The sequence below is a fragment of the Vanessa cardui genome, chromosome Z (assembly GCF_905220365.1).
Source record: "Vanessa cardui chromosome Z, ilVanCard2.1, whole genome shotgun sequence".
NCBI lineage: Eukaryota > Metazoa > Arthropoda > Insecta > Lepidoptera > Nymphalidae > Vanessa > Vanessa cardui.
Window position 1 is genome coordinate 2443531 of NC_061154.1, and position 24492 is coordinate 2468022.

Sequence of the window (24492 nt, forward strand, 5' to 3'; positions counted from 1 at the left end):
TCGAAATCCTTTTATTTGACATGAACTACACCACTTGAAATTTATTTTTCATTTAACGTGTTTGTTTGAAAAATATATTTTTTTGTTATTTAATTTTAATTGATATATATAAGAAATAAATAATTCGTAAATTTAAATATATTATATCCGACTCAGCAGGACAAAGTTTAATTGGCAAAGCACGACGGGTGCTGTTTTCAGGGTCAAGTTCAAACCCTACTTGGCAAATAGGGCACTATTAGGTAATTAAAAATAACAAAAGGGGTCATTAAAGTATTACTGAGCTTTCGTCCAAATATGTCCATTTTCGGTAAAGACCAACCATTATCAGTTATTTAAGCACGCATTAAATTTACAAACAGTGTACACAGTGACGGCACCAGGAACTCTCTTCTATAACAAATAATTAATGAGACAGAAGCATCAACGTGCAATTTGAATGAATTCGGAGACACCGTCGCGTGATACGATCGCAGTCCACGAAAGCGCAGCCGCGAGGCGGCGTCTAGGATTTAAAAAAGGTAAACAATAAAAAATGGGGGATGGTGGAAAATCTATTTCGATGTGGAGAGTTTAGTTAGTGTTTTTCGCTCGATAAGAGTTGAGGATCTGAACATCAGCGGTGAGCGGAAGGAGAGGTCCGGGCGGGTCGGGCCGGGCGGTCGATAGGTCGCAGGGCGCAAGCGCGGGCCCCGCACTGAGCCGAGACCCTGAGAGTGTGATAGTCCGCCGTCAGGCAGACACGCGGTTGAGGGTAGTTGGCGTCCGTGGCGCGTGCCGACGTAAACATGCAATCGAAACGACCGCGTTTCATTCGCAGCTTTGCGCTTGTGGTATCTCTCGCGATTGCCTGGTTGCCGCATGCTGATCACGCCGCGTGAGTATATTATATATATGGAAAAAAATTGTATTTTTTTTTAGTTTTATTAAAAGTCATATTAAAGTAAGTTTTTCGTGTCAGTGCGTTAAATAGTGTGTAACTTGTAGCCGGCCGAAGTTTTCTCGTGCGTTTTAGATTATCTTCTTCGAAAAATCTTAAATGCGGTTTACAAGTTTAATTTTATGTCAGAATTATTAAAAATATTTTTTTTTTAAATATTTCGGTATAAAAGTACGTCAATTTTTTTTTTGTTGACACACATTTAATTATATGATTTGTTACGTTGTAATAAAATACTATTTATTTATCTAATAAATAAATAATCGAGATTTTTTTATTAATTATGTAAAGAAGCGTTATTAATTTAAATACGTATTGTATGAATTATTTTATAAATCCACTCATTTAAAACCTACATTTATGTACCCACGTATTGTATCAGTGTATAAATTATAACTATTAAAACACAATATTGTAAAATCTTCGAAATCTATATTCCTAATGCTTCAAGATCAACGAAAGCGATAGTTAATATAAAACCAAAGAAAAGTCACTCACAATTGTCAAAAATCGTTTTTTATTTCTTAGTCTATTAGGATAGGATAGTGTCTATAAGACATTAAAACTAATTAACATTCATAGATAAAAAAGAGTTTATATAAAACCTCGTAAGTTTCTTAATTAATCACAATTAATATATAATATAAATACTCAAAGATCAAGGATTCATTATTAAGATTTAAAGGTATCTCCCAGGTTAGCTATCAGCTGTATAAAATAACTATAGCCGTAAAATAAAAATAAAAACACTGGGTTATAAAAAAAACATATCCCTCGGGAAGATGATATAATTTCAAAGACATACCAATCTATTCAGACATTTAAAAAGAACTACCAATCACACTTGAAATGTGACACATATTACACTATTTCTACTGGAAGTCGTAGTCTTAATTTTGTGTTATAAAAGAAACAAAAAAATAGGACATTACAAATCATACTAATAATAATAAAGACAATAATATCCAAGCGCAAACAGTATTACAATTTTTTGAAAATGCAATGAAAATATTCGATGTTAAAAAGTTACCACTTAACTGGTCACGATTGTACTTACTCAGCAACCATAGTTGACACAGAGATGACGTTTGTTAAGCAGCTTTGGTCAGTGGATCAGCTTAGCATTGACCTTCATTAATTATATCTGGGTAAAGGATGAACGATGACCTTATATGGAATTCAAATTGCGCAGTTCAAGATTTTTCATCCAATGGCCTATCTCGACAATTGACATTTTGTTTATATCTTCTATACATATAATGAAATTGGAGTGTCTGTTTGCTATATTAAAAAAAGCCCTTTTTTACTCAATACATAGATATATACACAGTACATATACCAAAATAATATTTTTTTCAATTTTTGTCTGTCTGTCTGTCCGTTTGTTCCGGGTAATCTCTGGAACGGCGGGACCGATTTTGACGGGACTTTCACTGGAGTAATTTAGGCTACAAATATTTTTTTTGTTACGCGTACAAGGTCGCGGGGCACAGCTAGTCATTAATACAATCAATAGTAAAATGATAGTAACATATATTCAATAAAATGTTGTGCGGTTCTCGTTCGCAGGAACTTTAGACTTGAACGATCCAACAGCTTTGATAACTGAAAAATTTAAATTATTTTTAAAAATGAATCTATTTACTATTTAATAGATAACAATATTAACAAATAACAGTTGCAAACACTATTTAAGATTAAACAAACTTATAAAAAAAAAAAAAACATTTGTATAAATTATTGGATATAATTGGCATTTAATATCGTAATTTTATTTTATTAGTTACCTATCTACATTATTATGATAATGAAACTATTTTTTTTATTACTTATTACTCAAATTAAACAAATCGCCTAGATATTTATATAGTATTCGATAACAAAGAGACTTATGATAAGATAAGTCCCTTTGTTATAGAATACTAAGTATGACGTATGGTTTTTGATTCATTTTAATATTAAATCTCTATGAACTATAGTACTGCGGTATCGTTCCATTTACAATAATAATTTAAATTTTAGTTCTATAATTGAATTTGTTTTATAAAGTTTTGAATTTAGAATAACTTGACCGGAACTTCATCCTTTTAAGTCAGCTATTACTCGGCGCTACGAGGCACGCTACAAGGACGCAGTCATACACTGCTTTAAGAAACATACGCTACGGCTACGCGTAGCATCGAGGGCAATGATACTTGTATCCAAAAAGGCTACGGAATGTCAGAAAAATCCTTACAAGCAATAAATAGTTTGGTTGATTCGATTGGCCAAATATTAATCACGGTGTATGATTTTTATACTAATTTAGCTACAACTATGAGGATCTGTGTCGGACCGCAATACTGTTTACAAATAACACAGTACCGCAATCGCGGCGACTGTAATCCGCATGTTCCCGCATTGAGTAGTAAATAACAATAACGATTCAATATTAAATAATTAATATCATCAATAATTATAAATAAAATATATCATGGATAAACAAACAAGGGAATATGTTTTATTTACAAATAATAACGTAGTGACGAAGACGGTCCTCCGGTAAATAAACAAGAACACTATTAAACAATATTCAATAATAAGTATCAGTAATGTAACACGTAATGACCTTGTAAACAATTATGATGTCAAGACCTTGACCTTGTGCTGTGACATCAGTGTCATGCGCGGTTAAATCATAGAATATAAATACGCGATTCAGCGCCGGCGCAAGCACCACGGGCTATTATCAACAAAGCCTAAGGTTAAGATTTCTAAATTTAATTAAATCCTAATCCAAATTATTAATTAACTTTAGATAAATAATAAATTATTACTTGACACAATTCTTCAAGAATACCAAAGCAATTTTCTTAAACGAAACATTATTGACACTTTTATACTAATTAAACGTGTAACTCCCGTGAGTTCCAATTAACATAAGACCTTATGAATCTTGCATTTAAATGTCTTTATAAAAAAATCTAAAAATGTTTAGGAAATTATCCTTAAAGTCTAAACATTTAAAAAGTATATTCAAGAACTTATTAAAATTGAAATTAATGAAGAATAAATAAATCATGCGTCAATCAATGCTTTTAACAGACTAATTAAAATATAAAAATAAACTGCAATGTTCTCTGATATTTCCGATAGGTTCAAGGTTATGTTATTGTTTTAAATGGGCGGCCGCTGAATATCGCTGCGGAAACAATAACATATGAAATACAAATACTACATCGACAGTTGAGGAATGTGAGGTGCGATCATTGCCGCCTTATTTGCGAAGATTACTGTCTAGGAATGTCTAAGATTTGGATTAAAAAAATTAAGAATAACAAAAAAGTGTTTCAAGTTTAGATCATTGAACCATCCATTTATTTACTGTGTCCCGCAACCACTCTGAACCAGCTTTCGCCGGCGGTTTTTGCAATTCGATACGATTTGGGAATCTTCAAGAAAATATCGTACTCATTCTTTAAAGGCTGGACGCACCTGCAATAAATATCCTTGAAGGGGTAATAGTTTTCCATCAGACGAGCGTCATCTTTATTTGCCACGTTTAACATAAAAAAAACTCTCTGATAGTAGAAGTTTGCCAGCTTGAGTCATACAAAACACAAATCAGCCTTACATTATTTCATCAATTCATTCACTATTCAGTATCAGGGATTGGGTCCCATGTATGATGAGATTAGAGAAATGTCCGTGACGTATTATAATGCACAAATATGTACGTCATGGAATGCCAAATCCAACGCATCTGAACGCATCACTAAATTTCAAGACTATTCGTCTAAAAATAGTATTTTTATAGCCCCAACTCGAGATTTCTGGTTCCGTGCTGATCCAGCTTATCATGTCCTACGTACCAATGTGACTCAATCATGGTCTATGTACACAATGCTAATACAAGATATGATTTTCTTCAAGGGAGTAAAAGACAAAGATCGAAATAATAAGCGGGTCAATTGAGAAACAGTCTCGATCCAGAATATCTGGCAATCTAACAAGTCGAAATTAAATTCCTTACTTAGTTCAATAATCAATTCCGCTAACAAAGGTACTCTGTTGTTGTTTCGTCGAAATTCTTGTTCTTAATTCAAATTCGCAGTATTGATCAAGATTTTAATCTATATATATTCTTCTACAAATAAATACAAGGTTGTTATTGAAAACGTTCTTTTTTTTAAATAAAATAATTAAGCATCAATTGATAGAATCCATTCGAATTTATCCAATAAATATTATTTGTATTAAGCAACTACAGCGCTTGAATATGAAAAATAATTTAACTTTATAGGCAGTCGGATTCCAGTCCTTAACAATTTTAAGACTACTTTTGTTCAGTTATATTTGCGTGTATACGGTGGTTAATTTAATGCTACCATAAGTATGGTTGAGGCGTTACGACCTTAATTGAGGCGTTTACGACCTTGTAGGTTACGAAATCCATGTCTACATTATTCGACCCAGTTAAAACCACACAAATTATAATCTGTGTGAAATTTAAATATTTAAAATATTTTATGTGTCATAAATTTCATTCAATTATTTGAAACGTAGGGTCCGATCGCGGCGTCCGCGTGTGTTTGGGCCCTGTGTTCTTTCCCTGATAATGTGTATGCAAAATTTAATGATAGTTGGATGAGTACTTAAGTTAATCAAACTAGCTTTTATATTAGTTACGATTCGAAAGCAAAAATCATAAAAAAAATCATGTTAACAATATTTAGCTACTATTTTAATTATTAGTTTTAAAAATATATATTTTTCGTATTATTTTTAGAATTCAAACGAAATGAACGTGAAACATAAATTAAATATATTAAATATGTTTCATTTAAAAATGGAATTGCTTTATGATTTTCGCGTATCGATATTTTAAATAATTACACATAAATACCGAAAATATTTTTTATTCTTTCGCTACAATGAGGCTTTAACAAAACAAATCGTATTCCTGTTAAATCGTAATTAATCCGATGGTTTATATAAATAAATTTATTTAATAGGTGAAAATTTCGATGTGACCATAATCATCTCATTAAATAATAATACCATAATAACATAACAACATAATTATTAATAATCGTCGAATTGAATGAATTCACAATTCTGTTAAATAATTATAAAGAACTTATTTTATTATGGCTTTTAATATTTATATTAATTTTTATTGATGTGTATTGTTAATTTAAGTTTTTATTGTAGAACATTGTATGTCATGTTCGGCGTAGATATTTCAGGCCTTATACAATATGGGTACGATTTTCTTCTTTGTCATCGTAAAAAATAAAGCTTAGACCACGTGTACCTACAGAATTAAGGCATTTTTATGCCTTAAAGTCATCAATACGTTTTCAAATACAAAATGTTGCTTGTTAGATCAATTGCCCCATGCATCACGGCTGCATTTCTTATGTCACAGCTGCCATAGATATGTCTATTAATAACTGTTTAATTTTGGAATGAGTATTTATTTTATAAAAAGGGTTATTTTATTTTAGTGTTGAAAGTTTGATTTTTGATGTTTGAATTTCAATTGCACATGTTACAAGGCAATTTGAAACTAAATTAATAAATAAATCATATTATTCATTAAGAGTACTTTTTAGAAAGAAACGCCTGGAGTTAGGCTCGGGTTCCATCATAGGACACTAATTACTGTAAATAACAGCATTGTAAATATGTTTATTTGAAAAGAGCAGCGATATGCGAGTTTCTTGCCGTTTCTTTTCGCTATAAGCTGCTTTCCGAAACTGTGGTAGTATTTAATTATTGACGATTGAATAAACGCTTCATTGTGAAGTTTACTTGAATAAAATTGATTTTATTTGAAAAAGGTTGAACTATCGCTGCAGGTATCGATCAAAAGATATTTTTTTATCGAATTTAAACTATATTCACGAATGTCGAATGGGAAAATTTAATCACGTCGTACTGAAAAAAAAATTGCAAATTTCGCATCATGTACGTTATATTCCATTCATGTAAAATACATACATATTAATTAGTCGAACTCGCCTACTCTCACTAATTAGTATAAAATAATGTTGGCTACATAATCATATCGATGTTGTTTGGTTATGAAACATTAATTAAGAAGAAAACTATAAATCAAATATTAGTTTAACAAATGTTTGAAGTTTTCAACTTATAATGAAATTTAATTTTTATTTCATCATTATATTGATTACGTCTTGAATTCCGTAGATTCTGTGGGAATTGATACACAAATGTCTTAAGTCTAAAGTTACCTAGTCGGTTGTTCTCATAAGCGTTCATATTCTGATAATACTATTTATAACCAAAAACTTACACTAAAAGTAAAGTAAAGTAACAGACTGGTAAATTTCCCATTGGTGGGCTAAGACCTAAGGCTAGGAACATATTCCACGCTGTTCCAATGCGCGTTGGTGCAATGCACATGTTGCTTTTCCTTCACCGCCGAGCACGAGTTGAATTATAAACACAATTAAGCACATATATGTATATAGTGGTGCCTGCCTGGGATTGAACTCGAAATTATCGGTTAAGATGTACGCGTTCTAACCATTGGAATATATGAGCTCCACTACTTACAACAAACTTACACTAATGTGTACTAAATGTTACATATTGCCGTCTGCCTTTGTGTTGCCGTGTTATAAACGCCAACGAACTATATATTATAATATACAATACTAAAATAAACTATCTACTAAGATAAAGCCTTTTATCTGCCTTAAATATAAAAGTAGACAAAAGGGAAGACAGATAAAAAAATGTTTCGTTCTATCGAAAGATTTTCAGTCTAGAATTTGGCAGTGGACACTCACGTGCCCCGGAAAGTACTTAAAGCTGTTTGTCCTACGTCTAAACTCATTTCTCTTGTGTCTCATTTTCTCCAATGGGATTTTGAAAATGAGGGAGTAGAGTGCACCAGTTTTTGTTCACACACTTATGATGTTATAATATGTCTGTTATCTGACTGGTTTTCCTGGAGATTTTCCGCTGTCTCCGTAATCAGTCAGGTCATTATTATGATTTTCTCTTTAACGAATATCGGCACCCAATTAATCATTATAAGGTAGAAATTTTAAGTACAAAAACAAATGTGTCCTTTTGACGTGAACACAAGGAGTTGAGATTTTACGTGGTTTTCGAGGTAGTGCCTGATGAGGTGTGAATACTGTTAACGTCCATAAAAAATTTTGGTGTTTAATTGGCCTCTTAAAAAGTAGTAGTAGTACTCAAAATTTCATAATTTGACTGCTTGTTAAGGTCGCAGATAACACGAGCTTGGTTTTATTTTCCACGTAATAAAATTGTTTTATGCCAGTAAATACGTAATATCAACAAAATTTTTGAACGTTGGCAGTAATTCCGATTAATTTCAAGGTCATCGTTAAAAACAGAGGTTTAATTTAATCCTAGAGTTAGTTGTTAAAATTAAATTAATTGGTCACGAAATGGCCAAAAATTTTCAATTAATTTCGGTAATAGGTCAAGGTCATTCAATTATTTATTAAATACATATATAAGTAACATTATTTGAGCCGCTTAAAAGATGGACCTCAGTCAGTCAACATCAAAAGGCTTCAATTAAGGAACCCAATGAATAATCCAGTAAGTTTAAGGAATTGACAAAGCTTTTAGGGTTAGTATTGAGTATCGACACTTTCAAATCATACATTTCATTCATTACAGCTTTCATAGAGCTTTATAAAAGGATTTATTATTCATACATATTGTATTAAGGCCTGCAATATTAAGCGAGCAATCAAATTCAAAGCGCCTCTTACTCCGGACGAATAGAGTTGCCGATGACCATTATTATCCATTAAATTTAATCGATTTAATTAATGTAGTTATCCTAATTAATAGCAATTAACACCATTTTAATTATACATCTATATATATTATTCAATAAAAACTAACGACTAACGGCTTTGCACGTGCAATGCTGATACTAAATATACTACAGATTTTATTTATTTACGATATCATATTAGAAATATCTAAAATTATAAATGTTTCTTTACTGTATTGTAAATTTATTAGACACAAAAACCTTTCTTTGGAATTTCTCTATCTACTAAAAACATATATAGGAGGCGACTTTGTATTCAATTTAAATCGTGCTAATAAGCATGCTACTTGTCTAATTGATTCATTTTCAATATATAATACATTTCAATTAAATGTTTTTATTGAACTGACGTCATTACATTGTTCCTTTTTTAAAGTCATATAAATAACTCGAACTTCTGTGTTATAAACTGTAAACTTTATATTAAAAAGTGGTTGGCATTGTATGTTAAGATGGTATAAATGAGAGTTCGTGAAGCCATACAAAAACGCTATTTTAAGAAACAATATCAAGCACCGTTGACAAATAATTATTGCTACGACGTTTTATAATAAATAGTTCAGATTCTACAGAACCACTGATACTAAAAATAATATAAATTGGCTGTCAATCAATTGCACGATGATATTATCTGAGCATTCGTGGAATACGGTTACTTAACACGCTAAATTAATCCTTATTGGATTTGAATTAAGATAGATATTCAGTACTTCAGTAACATATCATCAAATATGTATAACTGTATTGTTATAATGTGTTTCCAATTCAGATAATCTGATTATGTTGTTTAATGCAACATGAGGTACCGTTGGCAACAAAATTATAACAATATTATTAATATGTTCATACTATACACACACGATTACTATTAAAAAAAAACGAATATGACTGCTTGTAATGTATACTTATAAAACACTTTAGTAAAATAAACTTATTATTTCAACTCTTAATCAAAAAATGGTAAATTTAAAATTTTATTTTATATGTATGCGCATGTTCTGCTACTCTCAAGAGTCCGATGGGCCGGATAGAGATCAGGTGTACGACCCACGACTAATAAATGATTAAGAATTTATTTACACAAAATAGTATAGTACGTAATAGGTGTGAACGTAATATTGATTTGTGATCAATATTACGTAAAATAATCGACTATACAGAAGTATAAAGATTTATTACATTAGTAGAATTACACTGATATAGTTACCAGATTACCATATAAATAATTGTTTTGCATAATTTTATTGTTAGATATAAATTATGCTGAAAAAACCAAAACTGATATATTTATTTATTAATGACAATGTATCAACCAAAAAGGTCTCGGCATGAATCTTTACCTAAGGTTGTTTTAAATACAAACGATGCCAATTAATTTTCACGTACTGAATTTGTGTATAAAGTTCATCTTCTCCCCTATGGAGTAAACTGAAGAAAACTGCATATTTCGCATAAAAATCCGCCATAATCCGCTTTAGAGTAGCGTGGTGCATTAAGTTCCTAACCTTTTCCTCTCTAGAAGAGGTCTTAACTCACTTGTAACACAGGTTACTTAGAGCTTTGACGTTATTTGTGAATGCAATTTTTAAATAAACTTTTTATTTTCTTATATCTATCTATCTATCTATCTGTCTAATATCTATCTTAATTCTAGCGACCCGCCCCGGCTTCGTACGGGTGCAATGCTAATATCATACATATATTCTACATTACTTGTTTCTTTACGATAATATTCATGTATTGCATTTAAAAACCTTCCTCCCGAATCACACTATCTATTAAAAAAACCGCACCAAAATCCGTTGCGTTATTCTAAAGATCTAAAGCATACAGACAGACAGCGTTAATCGACTTTGTTTTATACTATGTAATGATTGCGAATCAAAGAAGAAGTGGCTAGTTGCAACGTCAACTTTATACAACGGCTGCTATAAGACCAAATTGCTCTTACTCCTTAGTATTTCCATGCATACCCAATAGATCACTCACTCACAGGTATACACGCAAATACAGTCGCTCTATCCATTCACAGTTATAATCGAATGGGATGTCAATCTGACACCATCGGAAATGTCAATGATTTATACATGGGAGATGTTAGTTGTCTAGTGCACACTACTAATTTCCTAATTTCACTTCGGTTGATATCGAGAATTACTGGATACAAACTGGACGTTTTACTAACGTCAAGCTTTGAAGTATCAACCATATAAAGTCGAGTTTAGACGAATTCCGATTTTACTTTCTGTATATCAACAAAATACTTGCTTTAAATTATAAAAAGTCAACTCTATTAAAGTAACAGCCTGTAAATTACCCACTGCTGGGCTAAGGCCTCCTCTCCCATTAAGGAGATGGTTTGGAACATATTCCACTACCCTGTTCCAATGCAAATGGTGGAATGCACATGTGGCTGAATTTCGAAGAAATTAGACACATGCAGGTTCCCTCTCACGATGTTTTCCTTCACCGCCGAGTGCGAGATGAATTATAAACACAAATTACGCACATATATATACTTGCCTGGGTTTGAACCCGAAATCATCAGATGCACGCGTTGTAACCACTGGGCCATCTCAGCTCTATTACATCTCGACAATAAACTATTAAATGAAAATGGTTTTAAAAGTCGATATCAATAAGGTTTAAAGTCGTATATACTTATGTATATCGTAAGAATATTTCAATAATATATTCACAGATAACACTTCAAAAATATATTAAAAGCAGTTAAAATTACAGCGTCAACCATTGCTAAAGCAATAGAACGTATAGGTAACTAATTAGCCCATATAGTGAATAAAATATTGATTTACTAATTGTTACACAGACTTATATACAGACAATAAATTATGATGATGTAAGTCATATTAAATAAAATTATTGGTTGTGTTCATTTGTTTTATAATAAACGTTAAAGGTAAAATATCTAAACAATATTTCAAAGACGGTACAAGATTTAAAGTGTCCATATTTTTATTTAGCAAAATGTCAAACGGTTCGCTCGAGAAACGGTTTCTTCTTTGTGAGTATCTTTAAAGTTATACCGCTGAAGTTATATCGCCGTTCAAGGAAATCTTAGATCCAAGTTTGTGAGTCATCATGCATGCTCAGGTCGGCTGCTTACATATTTTTTTTTAAATCGCTTGGATTATTTTAATACTAAACTATGAGAGGAGACTTGTATCAAAGAACAGTACAATTTCAATTGTTCTTTTATTAAAATAACTTCATCTCGTATGATCATTGTTTAATTTCTAATATTTTGGATTGAATAAAAAAGTTTATTAAGATAGAAGGGTAAAATTATAAGGCATTTTTTTCAGTACATTGATCCATTTGTTATCTGTGCTTTTAGATACTCGTGACAGAATACATTCATGTACATCTACACGTAGATTCGTACAATACTTTTTTCACCTGGGATTAATTCCTAAGAACTTCATGGTAACTAAGGGGTAACTACCAAGATTCGACGCGCTAATTTGAAAAGATTATCGTAGTCATTTAGACGATGCGGTTCATTCCTTATATAAAAAAATGTTTCAAAAATCTTAACAACGTGCTTTGAAATACAATCCATAAAATTTAACTTTAAAGTGAAATCTATCATTGAGTCACCTTCCTAAAACACTACTGATATTTGTACTAAATTCAGCTGTTTTGATAGTATTTACCTCATAATAGCACATGCTCGACGAACTCTGTCATTTAATAGGCATTTGAGTTCTAATTAATGGAATAAATATACATAACTATTAATTGAACTACGGCGTTCATTCGCTATGTGCTAAATCATGTATGAGGTGTCACCAGTCAGTACATTCAGGCATAGAATAGTTCGTATCTCATTAGAAATAAAGTCTACATTGCAGCAAAAACTTTTGTTTTCTGAAACATTAATGAATACACGTCGATGTTTCTACGCTTTTGTTATTCAAAATAGAGAGTGATTAGCGGTTTGGGTTGATGGTTTGGTTGTAACTTCATTCAGTGATCGTCGAGTCAAGGTCGGTTGGTAGTGGATTTATTTAATGTCGAATAATGACATTCAATTTTAGTTATTATTTCGTAAATTAATTTTCCATTTAATAAACCTTATATGAGTCTACTAACTAAATCAATTGACGGTCAATTCAAATCAAATTTAAATAAGTAAATCTTTATGGTAGGGATTTGTGTGGCAAACCCTTCTGGCTAGGTACCACCCCCTAATTATGTATTCAATTGCCAAGCAGCAATATTTAGGATCGTGTTTTGGTTTTAAGTCTGAGTGAGCCAGTGTAACTACAGATACCAAGGGACATAACATCTGTGTTACCAAAGCTCGTAAAATCACAGATTGGCGATGTAAAGAATGGTTATTTTTTACGTGTATTGAGAGTAAAATCTCTTTTTGTCCGTCCATAAAAATCTTCTCAAGTGGACCTTTAAAAGGACGTTTGAATCGTCATATTACAAAACAGGAATTAAATGGCAAATAGCTCCCGGAATTGTATTTAAATTTATATAATATAGTCTATGAAAAGTAAATAAATATAACTTTATTTTTATCATCTTTATAATCATTAGTCTAATATATTTTAAGCACGGTAATATACATATATGTAAGTACAGCAACAATTTAGTATTGCATTTGATTAAATATCGTGATATTCGTGATAGTGAGTCTGCGTGCAGACTTTATTTGTGAGGTAGAATTTCTATTACCCTGATATTGACGCCTTATCAAACTTATTTATGAAATGTATCGGTAATACCCCAAATAGTTTAACTTAATTTATACAAAAAAAATAATAACTATCATCATATTTATCTAAGGATCCAAATGACGAGAAGCCCGCCTTTTCAAACTAGAGTCAAAATATATTTCGTTAAATTTAAGTTCGAACGTATAATTCGATATATATACATAAGTAAATATACAAACGCAATTTCCAAACTACTTAATATCGAATCGCCTTGATACACGTTCAGCGTTCAGTTACTTCGGTCTACGTCGAGCTACGCAAAGGGAAATGCTATTAGTATTTCGGGTACTTTGATGTATTTCGATATTGGTATCGATTCATGTTTAAATCTATATATATATAATAAAATTGGAGTGTCTGTTTGTAATATTAAAATAGCCCTTTTTACTCAATGCGTATGTATGTATACGGTACTTATAGCAAAACAACATTTTTTACATATTTTTCTGTCCGTCTGTTTGTTCCAGCTAATCTCTGGAACAGCTATACCGATTTTCACTGGCAGATAACTGATATAATAAGGAGTAACTTAGGCTACAATAATATTTTTTTAAATTCGAACGCATACAAGGTCGCGGGCAGAACTAGTTTATATATATGTATATATTATATAAACTACACTACTATAACATAATAATGTGTATAATTATTTTGTATTATTTACTTATTTATATCAGTTCTAGAGCCACTTACATATTAATAATAATATTATATGTCATCATTCGAAAAGCTTTTTATCTTATATAGGATACTAGCGACCCGCCCCGGCATCGCACGGGTGCAATAATATGACATTACAGTGGAAACTTCTAAAATTATCTGTGTTTCTTAACAAAATTTTTCATGTATTATATTACAAGACCTTTTTTTCGAATCATTCTATCTACTAAAAAACCGTATCAAAATCCGTTGCGTAGTTTTAAACATTTTAAGCCTACATAGGGAGTTTTTCTGGAAACGCATTTACAAAAAACTTTTTTTAATTTGTACGTTATACATAGACAGACTCAGACGGTAATCATTATTTACATAAATTTTTGTTCTAAATTTGAATCTAGTAATATATTGATATACTTTTGTGTCACGCGTACCATCTAGTGTCTGGTACCGTTTTGCGGTTTTAAGCATCGATCAATTAACTGTTTGAATTGGACAATTGACAAAGCAAATCACCATTTATATCAGTTTAATTTGATTGTAATCGTGGTCTTTGTGGTTCTCACACAGATTTAGATAGCACAGTTGTATTGTAAATAGCAATCCCCAATCTAGTGAACAACACAACACTTAGAAACCAATATTAAAGGACTAAGAGATTCGTAATACTATGGGTCACTTATGTTACATATATTTAAAAGCGCAGCGAAAAATTCGAAAAAATAAAATCACAAGTTATCTAGAATAATCATAGAATTGTTTGAGACTGAGATTGTTTGTTTTTAAATATCGTGAGGAAACCTGCATGTGTCTAATTTCATCGAAATTCTGCCACATGCGTATTCTATCAATCCGCATTGGAATTGAGTGGTGGAATATGTTCCAAACCTCCTTAAAGGGAGAGGAAGCCTTAGCAGTGGGAAATTTATAGGCTGTTGTTGTTGTTTGTTTTGCGAATGAGAAAGCTAAATGAAAATCTCACATGTATACCAGTCAAATCTTCATAAAACGGTTAAAAAACGTTTGTTTGTAAAAGCACATTATAAAACCAATTACTTCTCAGATAACACAACTCGGGAATAAAACGATCGCCTCCAGGCCGTTTCAAATAGAAATATGAAAAATTACATTGTAAATATAATTTAAATATAAAATGATATAAAAAGAAATGTCTCGCTGTGTTTTTAATTCGCCGGTCCGGTGTGTTTATTTCCGAATAAGTGTTAGACTTTTTATTTACAATAAATGTAAAGCATAAATATTAACTTTTTGACTTTGACCTTTGCCTTTAACGATTCTTACAAATGCGTTATATAATTCAAAATATGATGTCGGTATGTTTTTATTAAAACTAATTTATTAATCTGTAATGCTTAAGTATATACAAATATGAACTAAAACTAGTTACTGTATAAATCTTGACCGCGTGTAATGGCGGCAAGAATGCTAGCAGCATTTCCCCGTTGAATCGCAATTCCGATCCTCTGGGCAAAAAACTAACCAGCCCTCCTGTCACCAGTGGAGGCAATGAGGCGAGTTGTTATACTTTTGATGAAGCTTTTTGCACAACTACTCCAAGGGCCAAGCGATTCCACAGCATATGATGTGTGTTTTTAATATAAGTAAGTAAATGCCTAGTTAATATATGAATGTATGAACCCTGTTTTAGGTTACATTTCATAATGATCTACGTGCTCATATTTGTCAAATTATTTCGGCAGATTTTATTATAGTACAAGGTTCAACATCGAGGTGGGCTACTACAGCATCATGGATTTAAAAAATAAAACGTTGTATTTTACCTTCATTTAAATAATTTCGAATCTTACTATCTGACAATCTATTTAATATTATAAATGTGAAAGTAATCCTGTTTGTCTGTCTCTTTGTCGCTCTTTTACGACCAAACCGCTGAATCGACTTTGATGTAATATCGTGTAAAGCAAATTTAAATTTCAAGGAAGGACATAGCCTACGTTTTTTGCCTAACTTGAACGTGAAATCTAACCCCTTAAAAAGCGAGCGAAGTTGCGTGCGATAACTAGTATTAAATTTTTTATCAAATAGAACTGATAAAACTAAATAAATGTAGAAATTAAGGTAAGTATCAACAATATATATCTCGGTGGTACTAAAATCTATGTGGGAGTTACCAGCGCCGACAGCTGGATTATCTACTAAAAGTCAGCAGTACCATCACTGCTTTTCTAAAGGCACCCCGGATGTTTTGCGCATACGTCGTGAAACCTACATTAGTCAAATAAAATCTCTAGTCCTAACTTGTACTAGAGCAACAAGCTATATTATAATTTTAGCAATCAGAAGGAAAAATAATTAAAAAAAAAAATTGAAACAACCTATAGCTAATTTGTTTGAAAATAATCTTAATTTTTAACAATAATTTAAATTGTAATCAAACTTTGAGCAATCACAAACAACCGTTAATTTCAGATATGACAAACACATAAATAAACACAAAACCACAATTATAAATAAACGATCTTATTGCTAAGTAGTGCAAGTACCGACACTCTCACCGACCGACGAATGACAAAGTGACCTGCAGTCTATCGAGCGGTCGTTTTTATACGAGTCAGAAGGTACGCCAACTACTCGCAATAAGTTCGGCTTATAATAATATAAAGAAGCTTCCATCGGAAGGCACACTGGCACGGACACGTTCGTTTCAACGTTTTAACACAACCTATCCCGCTGCTCCGGCGTCGCGTCGTACGCCCTATACCGAAATGCCTATTATTTATTTTTTTATAAGTATAATAATTTTACACCAATGATGTGCGCTAAGTATTACACAATAATCAATACTAATTCCCAGTTAATAACGTAGTAATATTCTTAATAGAAGGTGATGTTTTACCAGACTGCAAAGTATTCAAAGACTGTTGCCTTATTATTTGAAATAAAGGTTTTTACAAAGTGAATTTATATCCTAAGTTTCCATATGAAACCATAAAAGCAACAGAGAGGTGAAATTATTAATAGCTCAACTTTTCTACTCGAGTATAATGGACTATTCGCACGAATTTCACCGACAAACATACCTTAAATTGTATGTGTTTCTGTTTAAATTGTAGTAATACAGGCATATGGAACTCATCTTGTAATGAATCTCTAATAGTTCTTTTTGCGCTGAATATGAAATTATTCTTTTTACAATGATGGTCTTCGGTCTGTTTACTCAGAATCTACGTAGTAAAATTTTATAATGACTAACGAATATACCATAAGCAAGGTGGAGAGTTTGTACAGGAATTCCTAATACCGAAGATACGCATTAAAATTTGTCTCTTTCTAAATTGTTATGCTAATTTTATGTTAGAAATTTAAAAATCTGTTTAAGCGTCTGTTGATGGGTTTAGGACAATTGTTAACATTTTTTGAGTCGAGATGACCCAGTGGTTAGAACGCGTGCATCTTAACTGATGATTGCGGGGTTAAACCCAGGCAAGCACCGCCGATTCATGTGCTTAATTTGTCTTTATAATTCATCTCGTGCTCAGCGGTCAAGGAAAACATCGTGAGGAAACCTGCATGTGACAAATTTCATAGAAATTCTGCCACATGTGTATTCCACCAACCAGCATTGGAACAGCGTGGTGGAATAAGTTCCAAACCTTCTCCTCAAAAGGAGTGGAGGCCTTTAACCCAGCAATGGGAATTTATAGGCTGTTGTTGTTGTTAACGTTTTATTAAAAAATAATTAACTAAGGAAGTAGGAGTACAATAGTAGTATCATAGCCGATAAGAATTAGTAGAGTTGCCCCTCAGTTACGATGCACCGCAAAAATCTTCGAGCTTGCACGAATGCACCGCAGGAATATCCGATCTGAGTCGCATCGTGCATTCCTGCGGTATTACGTTACACTTGTTGATGCCACGTTAGTCCGCTCTGAGACAGCGTGGGGCATAGACGCCGGCGCAGCTATCAGAATCCGAAAATGACATCGTGATAATAAACTTAGAAGCTCTTCAAATGAAAATCTTCTAAATATCTAATATCTATATCTAATATATAATATACAATCTTCTAAAATAAACAAGAAAAATATGTTCTATTCACAAATCATAATATTTTCGAGTAAAATTTGTTTCCATTAGCGTTCACGATCGTAAAAAGTGGATGATCCCAAAGTCTTCTTTTTCTACAATAACAATAGAGCAATAACCTCTTTGCGATCCATGTCACTATTCCTAAATTCGTCTGATATGGTTGACTGATATTGTAGATCTCACCTGAAGCAAAACTTTGCCGGACGAATTGTATCACAGTAAGTTCCTGAGATGCGGCGTCGCATCGAGGTTTTGTCTTGAGGTAGTTTTATTTTTGTGAGGAGTAGTCGAAATTAAAATTTTTGTTATTTCAAAGTAGAATTGACCCTAGTTTTAATAGCAGTTTCAAATATACATTCCCTAAAGGTGATAAAAGTTTATATGGTTAAATGAGCCTTTACACAATGCAGTTGGTCAAAAACTCAAATAATGTTGAAAAAAATTCGGTGACTGTCTGAATGTTTACGTTATGTTTTCTTAAGTTTAATTGTGTACTGACAGTAAAAAAAATAAAAAACGTCTTAGTTGTTCCAATTATTTCATCAATATTTAATTTAAATGCAGCTGAAATCACTAATGAGATAAAAGTTCTGTTTGAATTGTTAGTGTAGTGATTGGAATAAATAATTTAAATCGCAGACATTACCAATTAATGGTTTCCTGTTTGGGTTTAACAATTGATTTTGCTATTTGCACTTTGTTTTATATTGCATTTTAGAATTTGAATTTAATTTGATCATTAAATAATCAATATATTTTTGTTTTGTTTCCATTTAAGTTTCAAGTTTAAACGTTTAAATTGTAAACACTACTAGTAAGTTTAAGTCAGTGAAGACAATGAAAAAATAGAACATTAAGTTATAATACTAAACATCAATTCCAATTAAGAACTGACTATAGTTGTATATATTATTGATCGGGAAAAATTATCGATTCTATAAAAACGAGTAAACCTAGAATATAGGAAAAACACGTTTCTCTGAAAATACTCATTCTATGTATATTGGTTTAAATTGGAGATTAAATATAGGTAATTTTTACTATTATTATATAAGTGAAAGTAGCCCTGTATTATAACTCGTTTACAGTGTACTTAATTTAATTTAGTTTTTATACCATTGAGCTCAATCTCCAAGGTAAGACACAGGCTCCTTTTTATTTTATTGACCACCGAATCCTAAAACTGATTAATTCTACAATAATTTTTTTTGTAAATATTTTGAAGTATATTTTATTAATAAACGCATTATTTACAAATATTATCGGATTGATTAAAATAATTATTTTTATATGAGATTGTGCTTTTATTGAGGAAGCTGGTAGTCTATAGCTTCACTACAACGTGTCGGAGCAAACCAGTAACAATAAACGTCAACCGATCTGACAAACTGCTACGAAGTAATCAAGTGTCTGAAACTGGCATATACAATACAGTAGAGTACCAGTTACAGCCTGTGAATTTCCCACTGCTGAGCTGATGCCGCCTCTCCCACTAAGGAGAGGGTTTGCAATATATTCCACCACGCTGTTACTATGTGGGTTGGTGGAATGCACATGTGGGAGAAATTTGATGAAATTAAATACATGCAGGTTTCCTCACGATACTTTCTTTCAGGGCCGAGAGATTAATCATAAACAAAAATTAAGCACATATTTATAGTGGTGCTTGCCTGAGATTGAACCCGAAATTATCGGTTAACATGCACGCGTTCGAACCACTGGGCCATCACAGCTGGGCATACAATAACATTTGAATATTAAACTATTGTAGTGTACAGCTAATTACCGATAAGGCTCTTGTTCTTATACTATAAAATATTCTTGTCAATTTTACGAAAATGCATTTTCATCGTGTACTTTTTACGAATTTTAAACTGCAGACTATATTTATGTTGATATGAATCCGACGACTTACAATATTATAATTAACACAACTTGATATTCGAACGAAATATTATTCCCCTTGAATTTGTCAAGAAACGAGACTCACGTTTCGTTGAACATTTTATTGATAAAATATATCAAAATAAGGAATCCTTTGACCCACTAAGTCGGTCACGGTAAAAGCTGATTAATATGAGCTACTGAGTGTAATAATACCGTTTAAATAAATTTTATTTTAAAATTATCGTTCCTTATTCAAACGAATTTGACTATCAACATTATAAACGAAATACACCCAATGACACACTTTTATCCTTTCGTAAGAAAAAAAAATTATACCTACATAAACGATTAAATCTAAAATTAGAATTGTAAGTAAACATATGAGACGATATCAATTAAAATAAAATATGAAAATGAAGCTACGTCACATTCGCAAAATTCTCGTATAAACTGACAGATTTAGAAACAATTTCGTCGACCCTGGCCAAATCTAAACGGGGCTCCCACGAGACCCGATCCTTACCGAATTGATACAACATTACGCCTGCGCAAAACTAAGGCGGCGAGAGAGAAAGGGACAGAGCTTTGTGCCAACCTCATGCAGACATACTAAGCTTGAACCTCGTTTCATTTTATCTGCAACCCACTACGGGCACAATGAAGAAACAACGTACGCATAACTCCGTTCAGAAATACAGATTAGGGAGGGCAACAGCAATATATATGTGTCGGAGTAAAATACTTTCATAACTATCGCTGGACCCATTAAAGTACAAGACAAAATGCGATAGTGTATAGACTTGACTGAAATAATATTTATTTCATAATAACATTAGTCAAATCAAATCAATTTTATTCAACTAAACTTGACAATGAAGCGTTTTTGAATTGTCAATAATTAAATACTACCATCATTTCGGAAAGCAGCTTTTAGGGAGAAGAAACGGCAAGCAACTCGCATAGTTACTCTTTTCATATAAACAAATTTACAATGCTGTTATTTACAGTAATTAGTGTCCTATCACGGAACCCGAGTCTAACTCCAGGCGTTTATTTCCAAAAAGTACTCTTTTAATAATACGATTTATTTATTAATGTAGTCTTAATAGTCTTTTTAACTTTTGGAAATGGTAAATTGATTATATTTCCCGGTATCTTATTATATATGCGTATACAAATTGCCCAAAAACGTTATTTTTCCGTATGCAAACTACTACTTGTATTAATAAATATAATATAAATATGAGACAACATCACATACATTACTCTGATCCCAATGTAAGTGGCTGAAGCACTTGTGTTATGGAAATCAGAAGTAACGACGGTACCAGAAACACCCAGACCCAAGACAACATAGAAAATTAATGGTATCTATATCGACTCGGCCAGGAATCGAACCCGGGACCTCAGAGTGGCGTACCCATGAAAACCGGTGTACACACCACTCGACCACGGAGGTCGTCAATAGTAATATTATGTATATAATAATAGTATGTATATCAGCTTTGATGGAATACTTTTTTATATTATTTTGTATAAATATATTATATTATCATAAATATATTGTAAAGCAGCCGTTAACACACCGACTTCTTTAAAATTTTCGCGTAATAATTTCCTAGAGCTAATATTTTAAATAGTTCGGATAGCTCTTTTTTGCAGAATAAAAACACTTATGTCTGTCAGTTTTCTAATTTTTTTTATTGCATGAATGGCACTACTTAGTTTCCTTGCTAGGGCATACAAATGGGTGCCCCTCTGCAGTTTGGAGTCAAGGGTTATTCCTAAAGAGACCGTCGACTCAACAAACTCAAGCCACTCATTTTTTAGAGTGATCGCAGAAGGATTTGATTTGGCATTTGGCAGGGAAAACAAAACACAATCAGTCTTTTTTGCATTTAGTACTAGACTATTTATATCAAAACAATCAAGAACCCACGACAGAGCACCGCTTACAACGATGTAGTTGTTTATTTTTGTGTCAAGTTTAAAAATAAGGGAAGTGTCATCTGCAAACAGAACAATTTCGTGAGTCTTTTTACGAAATAAGGTAAATCATTTATATATATTAAGAACAAGAGAGGTCCTAAAATTGAGCCCTGTGGTACACCCATTTGCGCCACAGCGCCATTTGATTTTGCACCTTTAACCACGATCTTCAGAATTCTTTCATTCAGGTAGGAAATGAATTTCAATGCAGGGCCACTGATACCATAATATTTACGTTTTTCTAGAAGAATACCATGCCTAACACAATCGAAAGCTTTCGATAAGTCACAAAAACCCCAATAGCGTTTTATGACTTCTCCCAAGTATCATAAATGTGCTCAACAAATGCTACACCCGCATCAGTAGACGAGCGACCTTTAGTGAAACCAAACTGTTGAGAATGCAATAGCTTGTTCGAGTTAATGTGTAATAACAATTGATTAAGCATGATTTTCTCAAAAATTTTACTCAATACTGGCAAAATAGAGATCAATCTATAATTGTTTGGGTCATTTTTATCACCCGGCTTAAATAATGGGATTACTTTACTTAATTTTAACATATCAGGAAAAATACCACTTTGTACACATTTATTAAAGATTTAAGGAGCCAAGTCGACATTTACGTTTTTAATGATTGTAGCTGATAAATCCCATAGATCACTGATTTTTTTAAGTTTAATGTTTTAAATTTTTTTAATACTTCGTAATAAAACTCACAAAAGAAAATTCTACATGATTCTGGGGAACGTAACACTTAAGTAAGTCTAAGGCGTCATTGGGTGACGCATTAAGTCCTTTAGTAATATTTAGAGAAATATTAGAGAAATATTCTTAAAATTGGTTGGCCACATCTAAATCTTTACCGATAATTTTGTCTTTTATACAAAGGGATAACTGCCCTGCATCAAATTTCAACCTGTCTCCGAACTTATAAGTAGTTTTAATTTTATTTTAAGATTTTATTTTTAATATGCAACGAACGAACTGTTTGAAAAACTTGTTTAAATAATTTGGAATATTTTTTGACAGAATTGATAAATTTACAATCACTATTATATTTCTTAAGTTAAATATTTTACCTAATAGCTTACACATATTAGTTCTAATAAAATTAAATGAATTTGAACTTTAAGCTGCGTTTCGTTACAAGAGAAATTTTACGGAACGCGAACAATATGTAATATAAAAACGACGGCTGATTAGATGAAACTATTTTTGTATAATTTACTGAAACTTTTTACGTACTTTGTTCTTAACAACCTATTTTTTTTTTATTATTAAATGAAAGTCAATTATTGAAATCGAAAACAATATGGTTATGAACAAACGGTTTTAATGCAATTCTTCAATTTATTAACAACAAATCTGAATTTTATAAAAATTTTGTCACTGAAGTGGTTTCAAATTAAGTGTTTAATCACCTCCGTATTAGCGTCGCTAGACAAAGATCACGGTGTCTTGATAATATAAACAATTATATAAATATATTTATCTCTTTCTGTCACCATTCAATTTACATGAGTAAGAATAGGACGAAATCCGAAATCAATCAACCAATATAATTTCTATTAGTAAACTGTTAATAATATTAAAAAAAAAATTAAATATAAAAGTTTGTATTAAAAGTGGGGTCAATAATAATAGACCACGGGGTTGGATTTGAATTTGCGACTTTATGACAACGCTAAAAAGCCTTTAAACTTTTATGATTAAAGAGGTTGAATATAAAAAAAAAACAAGTTACAATTTAATCTCAATAAAACGAATGACGTTTATTTAACCAAATCTGCAGTATAATTTAAAACGAATTAGTCGTAGTCTACTGTATACAGTATAGAGTAGATTATTCTACTTGTTAATATAATAGTTTATCAACAACAATTGCATGTTTGACTCTCATTACTCAAAGCATTTCAGATTAATTTATAAATCGTGCTGGTTGTTACGAAGTTAAATAGCGCACTATATAATATAAATTTCACGATAGCGTGAAATAATATATTTCTAAGGTTATTAGTAACATTTCGGAACCTTGGCTGAGCTCAGATGGCGCAGTGGTTGATGAGATGAATATAAACTGTGCTTCAATTGTTTTAACGATGTAGGAAACCCATGTAAGTGTATAAAATTCTGTATACTTCGCAGCTAATCTCTTAAATTGAGTTTTAATTAAGAGACATTTTACAAGGCGATGCCGTACTAACAACAGATTGAATATAATTCATAGAATACAGTTACTTGCAGAAGACTTACATGAAAACAAACATCGTAATATCGGTAAGTTAGCTAATCTGTCTATCAAAAGAAAACACAAAAACCATCACCTTATTATCAGATAAATGCGTTATGTTATCCTTCCTT

The 24492-nt window shown here is 31.8% G+C and overlaps 1 protein-coding gene across 1 annotated transcript in view; it reads left to right on the forward strand.

Annotated features, from left to right (window-relative positions):
• The first annotated feature begins 739 nt into the window (after positions 1–739).
• LOC124543360 (gamma-aminobutyric acid receptor subunit beta-like) overlaps positions 740–24492 on the forward strand; it is a 74113-nt gene continuing 50360 nt past the window's right edge. The window contains exon 1 of the mRNA XM_047121559.1: positions 740–877. Within this exon, the coding sequence (XP_046977515.1) occupies positions 789–877 (89 nt within the window). The 5' untranslated portion in view covers positions 740–788. The remainder of the gene's footprint in view (positions 878–24492) is intronic.